The 15,565-nt window shown below is 55.5% G+C and overlaps 2 protein-coding genes across 7 annotated transcripts in view; one reads left to right on the forward strand and one right to left on the reverse strand.

Annotated features, from left to right (window-relative positions):
* The window catches only part of TJAP1 (tight junction associated protein 1), a 46,387-nt gene extending 39,297 nt beyond the window's left edge, over positions 1-7,090 (forward strand). For all 6 annotated transcript variants that reach the window (XM_054821964.1, XM_054821966.1, XM_054821960.1 and 3 more), the window contains 3 exons: positions 422-529; positions 1,251-1,334; positions 3,047-7,090. In XM_054821964.1, coding sequence (XP_054677939.1) covers positions 422-529; positions 1,251-1,334; positions 3,047-4,363 — 1,509 coding nt within the window. In that variant the 3' untranslated portion in view covers positions 4,364-7,090. The remainder of the gene's footprint in view (positions 1-421; positions 530-1,250; positions 1,335-3,046) is intronic.
* Positions 7,091-8,665: 1,575 nt separating this feature from the next.
* LRRC73 (leucine rich repeat containing 73) lies at positions 8,666-15,284 on the reverse strand. The gene is made up of 6 exons (XM_054821976.1): positions 14,606-15,284; positions 13,960-14,120; positions 12,808-12,930; positions 11,485-11,585; positions 10,645-10,828; positions 8,666-9,111 (listed from the first exon to the last, which is right to left on the reverse strand). The coding sequence occupies exons 1-6, from the start codon at positions 14,875-14,877 to the stop codon at positions 9,041-9,043; spliced, it is 912 nt and encodes a 303-aa protein (XP_054677951.1). The 5' UTR covers positions 14,878-15,284; the 3' UTR covers positions 8,666-9,040.
* Positions 15,285-15,565: the final 281 nt, after the last annotated feature.

The following is a 15,565-nucleotide window of genomic DNA, read 5'->3' on the forward strand; positions in this document are numbered from 1 at the left end:
CTGATGGATCTTTATGGGCAATATTCTCATTCTGTTGCCCCAGAGAAGAAGGCTAGGTGTCACAAGCTCAGAGGTCTTTGCTGCTGGTGGCAGGATGGGATTGACTGCTCAAAACCACTGGCGTTCCACCAGGCACCATGTGAACCAGGGCAAAGGGGAAACATGGTTGTGCTGCAAGAAGAGATACTGCATTAAGGAGGTTTAAATTCAAACTGTTGTCTCTGTAACTAGCAGAGTGGCTGGCTCCATTTGGCCTTTGGAGTCCCTCCCTTGGTGAAGAGTCAGGCTGTCCCCCTTGTCTGTCTGTCTGGAAGTTTTTGTATGCTGAACATGTCGTTGTGCTATGCTTGGGCTGAGGTGGGTGGTGAAGCCAGGTTCTTCTGTGCTGGGGAGATTTACACCTGGTGTTCTTGCATCCCAGATTAAAAAGGCAGAGATGGACCGCAAGACGCTGGACTGGGAGATTGTAGAGCTCACTAATAAATTGCTTGATGCCAAAACCACCATCAATAAGCTGGAGGAACTCAATGTAAGTGTCAGTCTGCAAATGGCTGTAGAAGTGTGTGAGATGTGGGCTTTTCCTCTTGTTAAAAGTCATTAGTATAAAGGAACACGTGAATGACTTCAGTGTGTATGAAAGTGTGGAAGCTGCACACAACAGTAGGGACAGACAAACAGAAAAGGGTCTGAGGGGTTGAGCAAGGAAGAACTGATACTCAAGTTCGATGTATTTGCTCTTTTGAGCTTAGGCTTTGACCTGAGTCCAGGCTGTGCCAACAGAGGGGTCATTTACTCTAGAGCTGGGAGGGAGCTGATGTCTTTTCTGCACCATTAATACAGAAGTTCCTGGATCCGGTGCTTGTTTCTACTAACTGGTCTCAACTCCCTCTAGTCTGTCTGTCTGCAAGATGCCTGACATCAGGCAGTGTCTTCAGGCATGGCTGAGAGTTCTGGGATGGGATAGCAAATCTGGTGGGACTTCTGGAGATTATTAAAATCCCCAGAGGGAGAGGGGGGTGACACTGACAGAGTAGATGCCTGGAGCAAGGGCTGGAGTTGAAAGGGACACGTTGGCTGAGTTGTAAGAAAATACACAGAGGTGTGGAGAGGAGGGAATGGCAGGTACCCTCATGACCAATTCATCAGATGCTGCCTCCTGCTTCTGTACAAGCAGCATCTGGTCAGGTGGCACCTCGGGTAAGAGATCAGGTCAGTCTGACACTGTTGCACACCTGTGCCCTTTCTTGCAGGAACGCTATCGACAGGACTGTAACCTTGCAGTACAGCTGCTCAAGTGTAACAAGTCCCACTTCAGGAACCACAAGTTTGCTGATGTGAGTAGCAGTCCTGCTCTGAGGTGGGGAAGAAGAGCTCGTGGTCTCTGCCTGCATCTTGCTTTCTCCAGCTTTCTCTGCAAGGCTGTTGGCCTCTCATCCTTCAGCCTCAGATAGAGGTGTGAGGGGGGGCTCTTGTTCCCACTCCCCCTGAGAAGGCAGCACAGAGCCTCTGCCAGCTCTTCTTTCACGCCAGCTCCATTTCACAGCTCAGCCATGAGCCGTTATAAAAAGCACAATAACCTTGAATTTGATAGCCTGCTGGGTGCCTGATGGGAGCTGGCAGGAGGACAGACCTCTCTCTTACCCTGCTCTGTCCTCTTCCCTTCCTCATCTGGCCACATGGAAGGGCCATGCTACCTGATAGGGAGTCAAGCAGCAGTAGTCTGGCCCTGCTTCACTACTTGCTCTGAGGAGAAATGTGGGAGGCAGCACTCGGGGTGTTTTTTAGGCCTCCTGAATGGGATAAGTTGGTACCAACTCATACTCCCCCTTGCAGGGTCTGTTAGCTCATCCTGCCCTCAGCTTGGGCAAAGACAGAGTTTAGGCCTTTCATATTAGTAGCATCACTTCTTTGGTTGGAAGTATCATTCAGGCCCTTACCCCAGCTCTCTCTTCGTCATACCCCTAGTCTCCAGCCCTTCTTATGTTCCTGTCAGCAAAACCATGTGCTTGTCTTTTTTATCTTAGCAGGTGACCAATATGTCACCCTCCCCCATTGTGTCTCAAATTAGCACTCTTGAGGTCAGTGTATCAGTTACTGCTGGGGTAACCATGACCTCTCTCCCAGCTGTCTCCCCTCTCTGGAGCTTTGAATTCTGCCCCCCAGAGTGCCATGACACACGTGGCTGCCACTGGAGAGGGTTGGTGCTGAGCAGCTGTGCAGACAGTCTGCCTCACAGCCAGCTGTTGGCATGCAGTGTGCCCTGCATCCCCAGCTTTGGACACAGTTTCCTTCTGGCTGTGATGGGACAGACGTTTCTGTGTCACTGAGTGGCTTGTGGAGCTCTGCTCTCCACTTCATGCTCTGCACGGGTGTGCTGACCAAGGCACAGGCAGCTCAGCAGGGTGATGGGGAGAGTGGTAGCTCCCATTTGCATGACAAGGAGCAGTGCTTAACCCCTGTTGAGACCCCAGTCCTGCAGCTTTGTTAATAAACACCATGTTAGCCTCTATGAAATGGAGGGAGTGAGGAAGTGGGATGAGGTGGTGAAGTTGGTGGGGACAAGGGAAGGCATCGATTCTGGTCTGCGGGCAGGCTGCCAAGGTGGCATGGCTGCAATTACCACATTCGGGGAGCACTGTGGATCCCAGCACTGGGGGCTGTTGAGTCACTTCAGTGCAACCACCAGCTGATTTTCCACAGATCAATAGACCCCTTCCTAGCATGCACTGGCTGGGCTTTGTCTCTGTTCACAAGCGTGGGGGACTAAGCCCGTGTGCCGTCTTTTCTAGTTCTCTTTGTAAAATGGGGCCTGTAAACCATGGCCTAGAAACACGACTGGTGTGACAGCTAGAAAGCCTTGTTAGTCCCTCACATGGGGCAGGTTTGCTTTGAAAGAGACACCTTCCTCACGGCAGCGTACGCAAATGTTAGGGTCAAGATAAGGAGTACAAAGTACACGTGAAGGTTGGTTGGAAAGGGCAGATTATTTGGAACTTAATGGCTTGCATGGCAGGCCCCCTTCTAATGTCCTTTTCCTTCTCCCTAGCTTCCCTATGAGCTGCAGGACATGGTCAATAAGCATTTGCACAGCACTCAGGAGTCCTCAGGCCCTGGTCAAGAGGCAACTCACACCTTGGCTCCATCTGATGTTGTGCCCACCTCAGTCATTGCCAGAGTCTTGGAGAAACCAGAATCTTTGGTTCTGAATTCAGCCAAGTCTAGCAGCGGCAGCTGTCCCATGGCTGAAGATGTCTTTGTGCATGTGGACATGAGTGGAGCCCCTCCTGATGCCTGCAATAGCGCAGGGCAGATGGGGAAGGAAGGAGGAGATGTGGGGAAACAGCAGAATGGTGGCTGCAAGCCGCAGAGCAGTGTGGAAAGCGTGCCAGAGGAGGTGCCTGCCTTTGAGAAGCTAAGCCCATACCCTACACCCTCACCCCCCCATCCTATGTACCCTGGGCGCAAAGTGATTGAGTTCTCTGAGGACAAGGTAAGGATCCCAAAGAACAGTCCCCTGCCCAATTGTACATATGCTACGCGCCAGGCCATCTCCCTCAGCCTGGTACAGAGCGAAGATGAGAGCTGTGACAGGCACCGAACGCTCCCCAACAGCCCTGCTTCAGAAGGGCGCCGTTCGGCCTCCAGTTGTTCTTGTCAGCAGTCCCCCAAAGCAGCCAGGGCTCACGGCTCTTCTCAGAGCAGCCCGTTCAGCAGCCCTCCCCAAATCCCGAGCGCCTTTGCCAGCTCTGCCAGCTCTGAGGAGGACCTGCTGGCCAACTGGCAGCGTATGTTTGTGGATAAGGCACCCCCCACCTCAGAGCGGGTGCTGATGAACCGCACGGCCTTCAGCCGTGACACGGCCCCTGAACTCCAGAAGAGGTTCAGCCGTTCCATGCAGGAGCTGGGTAGGGCAGCCTCGGCTTACTCGGACGGTGAGGAGTCTGCACAGAGCTGCAGCTGGACCGTGAGCCGGGACTCGAGCGTGGACACAGACAGCACTGAGTCCAGAGCCCGCAGAAGCCATTTCTCCTCAGACTATGGTACAGATTTCTCCCAGGATGAAGCCCAGAAGCTGTTGCAGGGAAGCAGTGGAGGCACTGCTGAGCTTGGAAGCCCCTCACCAGAGAAGCACAAGGACTATGTGGATCTTGGTTTGCCTGAGAGCCCAGCTGAGGAGAGAGAAATGTTGCTCCAGGGAAGCAAGGAGAGTAACCAAGGAGGTGCCCAAGAGGAAAGTGGAGAAGGCAGGGTGAAGCCTCCCTTCAGTCGGCCACACCGCAGCCCCAAGAGGATGGGGGTCCACCACTTACATCGCAAGGACAGTCTGACACAAGCCCAGGAGCAGGGCAACCTTCTCAGCTGAGGCAGGGCAAGAAGCAGCCACACGCTGCAGAGCTGTGGGCTGCCTCCATCTGTCCACCTGCTGAGGGAGAAACCTCTCTCAGTGCCCTTGTTCCAAGGGGGCTCTGCTCTGAAATTTTATATTTATTCTCTTCTTTTGCTACCTGGAAGAGCTGAGGTCCCCCTTCCCCAGCACCTCAGACCCACAGTACTAGCACAAGCAGTGTGCAGAAGCACACCCACTGCCCCGGCACACTCACAGCTCTCTTCACAGCCTCACACTGGTGCCTGTACCAGAGCTCATTCTTGGTACCCCTCGTCCTGGTGCCTGTGCCTCTTTATGCTCGCATCTTTCTTCCCCCTTCCCACTCAGGTACCTGAGGCCCTGGGTGCTCTCATGCTGGTTGCCCACAGCTGCCCTGCTCTCTTTTAACTTGTGCCAACAGGGCAGAGTGCCTGTGTGGTGGTGTCTGATTCCCTGGGAGCCCACAGGGGCCATGAGTGGGGCACAAGGACTCTCCCAGCAGATGGCTGCGGGCCCCTGGGGATGTGCTGGGATTGCTGGTGTCTCATTTTCCTGCTGGGTTTTGTTTTCCTCGGCTGCCCTCTGGGTGGTTCTTCAGAATCTGCCTCTGCAGGTCCCCATCGCTTGGCTCTTGCGTCAGGCTCAGCACCCGGCCCCCACTGAGGCAATGCATGGATGCCGGTGCTGTGGCATTGGGGCATGGGTGCTGTCTGCCAAGGTGGTTTGGGGAGGCACTGCCTGCTAGGCGCTGGGGTTTGTGCGTCTCCTCCCTCACACCTCTTCCCCCGCTCTCTGTGCTGTTGTGTTTGAACGGTGCTGATGCTTTGCTCTTGGGTGGGCTTCTTACTTCTTTCCAAGCCTTTGGTTTTGGGGTGTATTGTTTTTTCTTTCTCCCCACCCTGCATAAACAGACACAGCCGTTGGCAGCTGGTCCGATGCCTATGTTGAGGGTGTGTTGAGGAGGCTCAGCTCTGAGCTGCGCTTCCCTCTGATCCTGGCTTCCAGCCTGCAGAAACCCCTCCAGGCTCAAGAACAAGGTCTCGCCCCAGGCGAGCAAGGTGTGAAGGACGCTACTGGGCTTTTCTGGGCAGGGCTTGGTGCAGGGCCGGCAGGGATGCGAGGGCAGCGTGCTGAGGAGCTGCTCCCTGCAGACGCACTACCTCACGGCTAGGCAGCAGCCCTTTGCCAGGGTCTCCTCGCACGCCCCCTCATTGGGGGGCTCCAGGCTGGCTCTGGCGCCTCTCCATGGCCTCCCCTTCTGGGTAGGGCCTCTCTGCGTGTTTTTCTTAGTGTAGTCTGATACCAGTGTGACTTTTCTTCACCGTCTTGTGTGCTTGGTGTCTCGTTGAGGGGAAGGGGAGAGGTCTGTAGATGTAGATATTTTTTGAGGGCTTACAAAGCCCAGGTATCCTGTTTTAATTTTGTCCTGTGCCCTTGTCTGTCTGGTGTTTCTTGGTTCCCCTGGGGGGCACGAGACAGAGAATAGTCTCGTTCCCTGGGCTGTGCCCCCCTCACACCCCACTGGCTGTCCTCAGCCTGCTGTCTAGTTTTTGAGTTGGGTTTGTGTTGTCGTCCCACCCTACTCAATGAGGGCTCTTTGCTGGGCTGTAGGAGAGCAGCCCTCTGTCCAGGAGGGAGCTCCCATTCATACACTTAGAGCAAGATGTGCAGCCAAGAGCTGCCTGGGGACCTTGCTCCCCTCTCCAAAACCCCTGTCTCTGCAAAGGGCCTGCAGCTTGCAGATGGGGCCAGCCAGGGCTTCAGCTCGAGCCTGGAGGCTCCAGGGCCTGTGAAAGGGAGCTGCAGGTCTCCCTGGTGGCTGTATAGGTTGGTTTGTGTACCCTGGCTAGAGCTGCTGCCTACACGCTTGCCTTGGTTCCTGCCTCTTAACAGTTGTGGAGCTGGATGCCACCCTCAGGCGGGGAGGTGGGACTCAGTATTTCACTACAGTATTTCATTTGATACCTGTGCAAACAGGCTGGTGCTGAGAGCGGGAGCCTCCTCTGAGCCTGCAGGGTGTTCATCTCTCCTGTCCTGAACATGGTGGTGGGATCCTTGGCGTTTGCTCTCATCAGCCACTCCACTGCTGCATTTCTTCTGTTCTTCTGCAGTGTTGCCAAGGGCTTGCACCTGCGGCGGCTGCCAGCTCCTGCCTCAAGGACATTACCTGGGGTTGGGTGCTCACTGAGTGAGCTCCTCTGGCTCTGAGGCTGCTGGTGGCCCGTCTGTGGGACAGCACAGCCACTTTGGCAGTGGGGAGGCATTGCCCCTCAGGGCTTAGCCCCGTCTCCCCTGAATCCTGGCATGGTGGTCAGGGCAGAAAACCCACTCTTGCTGAAGCAGCGGGTGCTGATGGTGCTGGGCAGAGCCAGCCTCCCTCTGCTTTTGGTCAGCATAGACTTAAAAGCAAAACAGTGGAGAAATGGAGGGGTGGCAAAGAGGTGCCCATCGCCTCACCAGACACTTCTGCTTTGCAGCATTAGGCTGCCGGCAGAGGTTGAGGGGGAACGGTGTCCTCAAGAGGAGCAGAGCCCTCTTCTGGCAGGCACGGTGCCTGCCCTCTGCACTCCTGCTCACCTCCAGCAGTATTGGCTCTGGGGCCTTGAGCTGACCCCACTTTCAGTGTCCCAACTTCAGACTGTTAATCTGTAACTAATGTGGTTTTTTTTCTGAAATTTTCAAACTGATGTATATTTTAAGACCAGAAATAAACTATTTTAAAAGTAGGTGGCGATGGCTGTAGTGCTCTCTCTGGTTAAGGTCTGGACTGGACCAGTCCTGAGCATGTGAGTGAGCAGAGTCTCTCATGGTACAATATCCCAAGTTTGCTGAACTGCGTGTGCCACCTGTTAGCTCTCCCAGGGAGACTGATCCGGTGATCTGTAAGCTTTCCAGGCAGTTCTGAATTCACTGGTTATCCTTGGTGCCCACTTTGGCAGCAGCCTGGTTCAAGGTGTTTGTGCAAATCACCTGTGCTGGAGATGAGGTGCAGTCCCAGGTGAGGAGTGATGTGTGGGATGAGCCGTGTGTCATGTCTGTAATTGTATCCAAGCTCTGGAAACTGCTCTCTGGGTCTGAATGCAGATGGTCAGCTCAAAGATCAGACCAAGCCCGCAGATCAGAATCTGCTGTTCACAGCAGCACTTGTGTCACTTTTGACTCAGAAGCTGACAGTAGCTTAAAAAAAGGGCAGATTGTTTTTAATCTTTCCCAGAGTTGCCTGGTTAAATCCTGTGGGCAATTTGCACATTATTTGAAGGCTGTAAAGGCTAGGCTCGTTCTGTCAGACCCCTGCAATGAAGCCTCTTGTACTGTAAGCAGGCTCAGTGTTACTCATAAAATTCTGCCTAACCCATTTCAAGTATTTTGCTGGCTGTCCTCTCTGATCTGTGTCCTGGCAAAGGCCTCCGTGTGCTGATCTAGGATGAGCTGTAGCTAATTCTTTTAATATTTGTTGGTTTTCTTGAAGCCCCAGCTCTCACAGTTGTGTGAGAGTACCAGTTCTCCATTTCAGAAACTGAGTTACATGGAAACATGTAACATACCCCCTCTCTGAAATTCAGAAGGTTTATAACTCTAGTGTCAGTATTTTGTGGGTTTTTTTCTTTGTGTGTGGAGGGAGGATTGGGGTTGATAGGACACATGCCAGATAAGAAGCCCTCCAAACATGAGAGAGGGGGATTCCTGTAGGATGCTGACCAAGACATTTGGAAGTGTTTCCTTTACATGTTGAATGGTGCTGCAGAGGTCAGAGTGCTGTGGTAAAGTTTCCTCCATCTCCCAAGTTATGCTGCCTGTGCCTTTTCGACCTAGGTGTATGCAAAAATGCAACATAGGAAGAGTTTCTTGTTTCTTTGTCCACATAATTAATGATTTTATTCTGTGTTCCCTTGAGCAGCAGCTGCTGCCACAATTTAATTTTCCAGCCTAATCCGAGCCTTGAAACATGATCTTCCTTGCCTGGCTCTGGCACAGGGCACTTGGCCGAGCAGTGAAACCCGCAGTGCTGGTGCGGGCTGAAGCCTCCACCAGAGGGTGCACGGCTGGTGCCAAACTCCCTGCAGATGGGCTCCAGCCCAGCCCTCTCCCTCCTGGGCAGAGGGAAGGCCCGGGGGGACAGCAAATTGGGCTATGAGCGGCTGCCCCCCAGGGCCAGGGCTGCAGTGGGGCGGGGGGCTGCTGCCCCCTGCCGGCGCCCCGGGACCCCAGCACAGCTCCTGCCTGTGCCTCTCACCGGGCAGCTGCCGGTACCGATCGGCTACTGCCCCATTGGGGCCGCGGAGTGATGGAGGCTCGTGCTGCCATGTCTGTGACCTTTATAAAACTCTCATCGTGACAGCAGTACAAGCAATAGAAAGAACATCTCTTATACACATCTGAATAGATACAGCCTGCGCCCCGCGGGCACAGTGGGGAGGCAGGGCAGCGTGAGCTACACATGCAGCGACTGGACAATCACAAGCGGCCGATGAGGCGTGTGACAACACAGAGACACGTGTAGAAATTCGCTCGGACCAGGCTCCGGCGCTCAGAGAGCCGAGGGAGGCATCAACAGGACATGAAATGTGTGAGAAGACAGCTGGGGCAGCCCACCAGCGGCAGAGGGGCTGGCGGACGCACGCTCCTCCAGCAGGCATGGTGCTCTTCTCAGCAGAAGCAGGCAGGGTAGCCCAGCTACATTTCTGTTTCTGCTAAGAGGCTGTCCCCCAGACCTGACGTCATCAGGACCATCTGGGAGCTGGAATCTGTGGCAAGAGAGGGAGAAAAACCATGAACCATTTGGGCTGCCAGAGAACGCAGAGCTGTACTCCAGATCCAGAGGTGAGGATGAGGAATTAGAGCACAGCACGGTGGGAAGTGAACTGCTGAGAGGATTGTGAGATTAAGTAGTAACTAGGTCTGCTCTGGCCACACAGCACAACAGAATCGATGTTTGGGGAGGGGGGAAGGCAGAGACAGCAGCAAGAGCCCAGGGTGGGGATCTGCATTTGTTAGCTTGGCTGTCAAGACGAACATCAGCTCTGAGCCCTCCTCACATACACTTGCAGGTGACAGTGGTTGTGCTGACCCAGCCCTACACAGACCTTCAAATCTGCACTCACTGAGTGTCTTTTCAGCTATAGAGACAATGTCCAGGTGGGCCAGGCTGGCAGGCTGCAAGCCTGGTGGTGCCTTCCCGAGAACAGGGAACACAGCGGGCAAGCAGCCATTTTATGGCAGCAGAGGCCTGGAAATCTTGACTTTCTGCACTGCATGAATGGAGGGTTTGTGCAGGAAGGTGAGGGCAGCTTGCTGGCTGTGCGATGGCACAGAACGCCAGCCAGGAATGCTGCGACTGCCCCCATGCCAAGTGAATTGGCTGCAAGGAGGATGCATGCATAGCAAGTAAGAAACTCAGCAGGGTACCAGTTTCCCATCCAGAAGCCTTTTTAATCACACAAAAAAATTTTTATTTTCCTGGAAGGGGGGGGGGATCAAAACTGCTGCATACGATCTCTGTTTTGGGGATCAAATTCTGGAAACTAGACCCAAAACAGCCAGAGCTGTCAGTAAAGGATTTTTATGGTTTTAATAAATGAGGATCCAGATGTTTTGAGACCCAGGGAGTGGTTGTGCTTGTTTGCTGCTAGTCTGATAAGAGAATTGGGAGGGAGGGAAGGACAACTAAAGGTTAAAAAAAACCCCAAACAACCCAACCAGCAGGATCACAAGGTAGGCATGACAATATACAATATATATACCAACCATACACAACAGGCTACTGCTATCTCCATATTATACCTTTTTTTTTCCTGTTACAAGCCACTGCACAGAAGATAGGCTGTGGCACCTGGCTAACCCCCCCCTCACACGTTTAGGACAGAGATAGGAATATCTGATGCTGTGCGGATTACAGGGAGGTTCTGGAAGCAGTGACGAATGATACGAGTTTTGGCTAGGATGTCTGGCAAAGGCACCTGAGATCTTTAATGCTCCTGCCCTTGAGTTTTAAGACTTTGCACAAAGATTTCATTCCTGCAGCATCAGGGAAAACGCCTCTGAGGTACCATTTCTACTCTTTGCAGCAGCCGCATTGTCCTTGGAGGCTGGCTGCCTTTCTAAGCAGCTCAGCCCAATGCTATTCCAGGTGAAGGTCACGCCTGGAGGCTGTCTGGATTCCAGTTCACAGGGAGGAGGGCAGACCCCATTCACCAACCCAACCGCAGCTGGAAACACCCCAGACACCCCTATTCCTGCCTGTCAGCCCCTGCCCACAGCCCAGGTCCCAGAGCTCTTACTGTTCTGGCAGATCCAGGGGTTCTTCTCCCTGGCTGTGACTTCACGAGCCTCTGTCTCCTCCTCTTCCTCACCCTCTGAGAGCAGGTCAGAGATCTGCTGCTGCAGCTCGGGACTAATGTTGTTCTCTGCCAGGATGAGTGTCCGTAGGGCTGTGGGGTAATTCTCTACCATATCCAGCAAGGTCTGGGCAGAGAGCAAGATAAACAGGCTGACAAACAGCAGCTAGGCTGAGCAGAAAGAGGTCTATCTCCCTGCAAACTCCGGCCCTCTTCTTAGCTCTGCCTTCCCTTGCCTTTGACCTCCCTTCTCCAGGCTTTCTGAGAGCCCGAGGGCTTCTCATCTTTCTGTGGGAAGAGCTGAGCCTGGATTTCCTGGCTCTACCTAAAGAGGAAGGGACTTGTCTACACCCTGTTGTTTTCACATATCCAGGCTACTCCCCTCTTACCACTGGGAGCTGGGGCTCTGAGGGGAGAGCCTGTGCTACCAAGCCTTGGCCAGTATCTGTCCTCAGAGCTTTATCTCTGATCCTCAGTCACAAATCCAACCCCTTACTTCTTCCAAGAAAACCAAGCTACAAATAGAGCCACATGTTCCTGCCTGCTGACTTGAGGGAGATCCAGGAGCCCTTGTAAACCTATGGCCTACAAGCTCCTCCTGTGACCAAATGCAACAGGCCAGGGGAAAGCAACAGCAGCCTTGGGCGCAGGGAGGGAAGGGGATGCATGTGGACTCAGGGAGGGGGATGGAGGCAGGTGTAGGTGCTAGGCCCTCTACAAATGGCCAGGACCTATGCCCTTGAGACATTAGTGATGCTGTAGAATAACCGTAGGCTCTCATACCTGAGCTGACTGGTTGGTAAGTCCTGTTCCCTCCAAGTCCAGAACTTCAAGGGTTCGACTGGAGGCCACAGCGACAGCAAGCATCCCTGCTACCTGGTCACCTGTGGGAGAAGCAAATGGGCTGTCAGCAGTGCCTGCCTTCCCTCATGTAATACCGCATGACCTCATGAGCCTGGGGCTGTCATGGAAACATCCTCTGTGTATTTCTGCCATCAGACAACCTCCAAATCTCAGTTACCTTGGCAAGGGGGGAAGCTGATAACTGAGAAAAGAGACAAGGCAAAGGTGCACCATTTTGTGGTTACGGGAGCAGTCACTGATTATCAGGGTGAACATGAAGGAACACAGTGAAATTGTTTTTACTCCCTGAGGAACCACGTCTCCCCAAATCTTCTTCCTACTCAAAGATGCAAGGGCCTTTAACAGTCCCTGTAAGGCATCCCAGACACAGAATAGGGAGCTGAATACCTCCGTCTAGGGGGAGGTTGGAAGGTTGGAGCCAGACAGGGGACCCTGCACCAGCTGACGGACTGCCTCCCTGAAAAGGGGGCAGACTTTTGGGGGTGGACGCAGCAGGACCAGGAGCATTAAAGATCGATGCTGGTGAAGAGACAAGAATGCAGCACGTTCTCCTGACAATCCCCAGCGAGTGCCAAGATACTGTACAACTGTGACACCTTCTCTTGGGGGGAAAAAAAACCCCACAATCTGCTGTCAGGTAACACCAGGAGGTACCTGGTCAGACAGACAGGGCCTGGGGGAGGCTTACTTTCCAGACAGGGTGAGGAGGGGAGCGCCCAGCCGATGCTCAGGGAGGCATGGCCTGGTCTCCTCCTCACCACCTTGCAGCAGAGCTGGAGAGAGTTGGTTTCTATGGCAACCAGTGCCAGGCTCTCCTCCTCCTCCTCCCTGCTCTGCCTGGAAGATGAAGGGGGGAGCACGGGGACATGCTGCATCTGCCAAGCCAGCATTGGCGCCCAGGGCTTCAGAAACAGGGGAGATGTGGAGGGTCAAACGTAATGACAAAGGCGGTGGAGCGGGCAAGGCACAACCTCATTTCTGCACCTCCCTGCAGGGCACACGGCCACCTCGCACAAGCAGAGCGGCAAGGCTGGCTTTCCCCACAGCCGAGGGCACCTGGCAGGGTGAACTTGCTGTCGGAGATCAGAAAGGACCTATGCAAGAACCTGCCCCATCCTGCTGGTGAAGCTCTGCTGCCCTTCTAGAGCTTGGTTCCCAGCCACCCACCAGCACAAATCACACAAACACCGAGAAGCGGGAGTGCAGCGTCCCCTGCTCCTCCTCCCTGGCACCCCAGCTTACCTAGGGGGTTGTAGTCCAGGTTCAGCACACGGAGCTGTGAGCTGTGAGCCACTGCAATGGCCAGGCGTCCCCAGCCTTTGCTTGTGACACCTGGGTTGGCGCTCAGTGTTAGCTCTTTGAGGCCTGGAGAAGAGAAAGAAGCCAAACCACAGCCTTAGGGTCACCAAGGCAGCCTCCAGGGAACTAGTTCAGCTAACCAGGACAGCTTCAAGTCGTGTTCCCTGTACCCTGATGGGCTAAAGGGTTTGGTTTGCTCTGACAACAGTCATCACATAGTTCACTGATCAGTGAAACATTTCACTGCCTTCAGCAGTGTCCCTTCATTTGCCCATGCTGTGACTGCCCTATTTCTCTGCTCTCACAAACTGTGTCCCACTTACCCTAAATAGCAAACACAATGAAAACAATAAGGGGTGTGCGAGGTGACTGACCAGAAGGAGGTGGTATGAGGTGACAGGTTGGAGAGAGGATAACAGGGACAGTAGGCTCTGAAGCCTGCACCTAGGAGGGGTTGCCAGTTGAGATAAGAGCATCAGTGGCACTGTAAGCACACAGAGAAGAAGGTGCTGAGGAGAGGAGGTAGAAAGCAGTTTGAAAGTCAGGAGAGAGGGGTGGTGTTACCTCAACACATGCCAGCTCTCAGCTTAACTGGACCACTGGTCTCTGACCCTATAAAGATCTGAGTCATGATGCTAAGGCTACAAACACCCAACTACACACTCATGGAGTGGACCCACAAGCAGGGACAATTCCCAGGCACTGACAATCAAGCCAAGTACTCAGGTGGGAGCACACCATATATGTATGTATAGTCATAAGCAACATGCAAATGCAAAATAATAAATTCAAAGTCCAAGCTGTCCCTTCTTCCAGTTTCAAACACTCCCATCATGAAACCGAAGCAACCTGTTGGTCCCTGAGCTCCAAACTGCCAGCAGGACAGATCAATAGCAGAAAGACCATGCCTGCCTGAGGGAACCGCTCCTCTGTTCCTTGGCTTTTCTGCCTTACTTAAGCTGGGGAAAGAAGTTCCTCAGCCCAGGCAAACTATAGAGCCTGACTCCACCAGGGCTGAGGATTTACTGCTGTATGCATTTGCTCTATGTGAGAGCTCCACCAGTCGTTGTGCAGCCCACGGCCCCTGGTGCTTACCGGACTTGGCCCCATCAGGCGGCAGGAGCCCACAAATAAGGTTGATGCCTTCATCACCCAGCATGCAGTCTCCTAGATCCAGAGCCACCAGTGAGGGGTGGATGGAGAGAGCAGGGTTGAGGAGGGCCAAGCCTGCATCTGTCAGGGGACTCCCATGGAGGCTGTGCAGGTAAAAGGGAAAATTACTAAGCAGCCTTTTTTTCTGGGGGCTAACTAACCCAGCAGGGAGGGAGAAACAGACGAAAGGAGGAGGATGACAAATCCTAATCCCAGGTGGGGAAAAAGCACTGGGAATCCTCTGCTGCGAGGGTCACCTGGCCGTCACGGCGGCCCTCCTCTCCTGGCCGGGATGAGGGTGCGCAAGGGATGCCAGCAGGGCAGGGGCAGCCCCCGCCACCGGGGCAACCCAGGTTGGAGGGGCCGACACGGAAAGCCAGGGCCGTGCCCAGCCGGCGGGGGCAGCCGTGGCTCCCTCACAGCCGGGTGAAGGGCGAGGGGTTACCCTCCGCAACTTCAAGGGCATTTTTTTTCCTACAAGACTTAAATTCAGGGGCTGACCCGGAGCTGCGAGCCCCCCGAAAAACCCATCCCTGCCCGAGAGGGGACCAGGGGCACCCCCCGCAGCCCCCCGCCCCGCTGTACTCACAAGAGGGACTGGACGGAGCGGTTTGTCTTCAGGGCCTCGGCCAGCTGCTTGACGCGGTTGATGTTGGAGACGATGCCCAGGTTGAGGTTGAGCTGGGCCAGGGAGCGGGACTCGGCCGCCCCCCGGCAGACGTGCCCGAAGTCCCGCTCGGAGAGCTGGCAGCCCCGCAGCGACAGCAGCCGCACCGAGTTCTCCCGCAGACTCTCGCAGATGTCCCGGATCTCCGCCCCCGACAGTGTCTCCCCGGAGATCTGGATGGAGCCCGGCAGCATCTTCCCCCCGCTCGGGGAGCCGCCGCCCGCCGCCGCCCGCCGATCCCGTCGCGGCGGATGGGCGCCGGGGGGGAGCCGCGCTGCGCGCTGCGGGCCGGGGCGGACGCCAACGCCGCTACCGCCGCTGCCGCCGCCGGGCAGTTCCAGCCCGGCCCACCGCGGCCCCGGGGGCGTCACCGCGCAGCCTTACCGGCGACCGCCGGGCCGCCCCGCTCCACCCGGCAGGGCCACCGCCCCTCCGCGGGCGGCGAGACCCGGGGGAGCCATCGGCGGGGGCTAATCCAGACCGGCGCCGGACTCTGAACCCCGCGGGGCCGCACCGCCCCGCTGCACCAGCATCGCCGGAGGGGGCCGGGCAGCCCCGCTGCTCCCCGCCCCGCTCCGCCCGCACCTGCCGGACCGCCCCGCCTCCTCCCTGCCGCCGCTCCGGGCCGTCCTACCGCCTGGGGCGGGCCGCCCCCGGCCCCCGCCCTCCCCTCGGCCCCCCGCCAGGCGGGGCCGCCTCCTCGCGGAAGGGGGCGGGCGGGAAGGGACACGCACCCCCATCCCACCCCGGCGTCCCCCGACGCCATCTTGGGTCCCGACGCCACTCAAAGGCCATGAGGGGCAACACCGGCGCCTACCGGCTCCTGCCCGCCGCCCTGAGGGCTATGTCCTGATTGCTGAAGGGGTGCAGAAGGGGAGGGAG

The sequence above is a fragment of the Grus americana genome, chromosome 3 (genome assembly GCF_028858705.1).
Source record: "Grus americana isolate bGruAme1 chromosome 3, bGruAme1.mat, whole genome shotgun sequence".
In the NCBI taxonomy this organism is placed as follows: Eukaryota; Metazoa; Chordata; class Aves; order Gruiformes; family Gruidae; genus Grus; species Grus americana.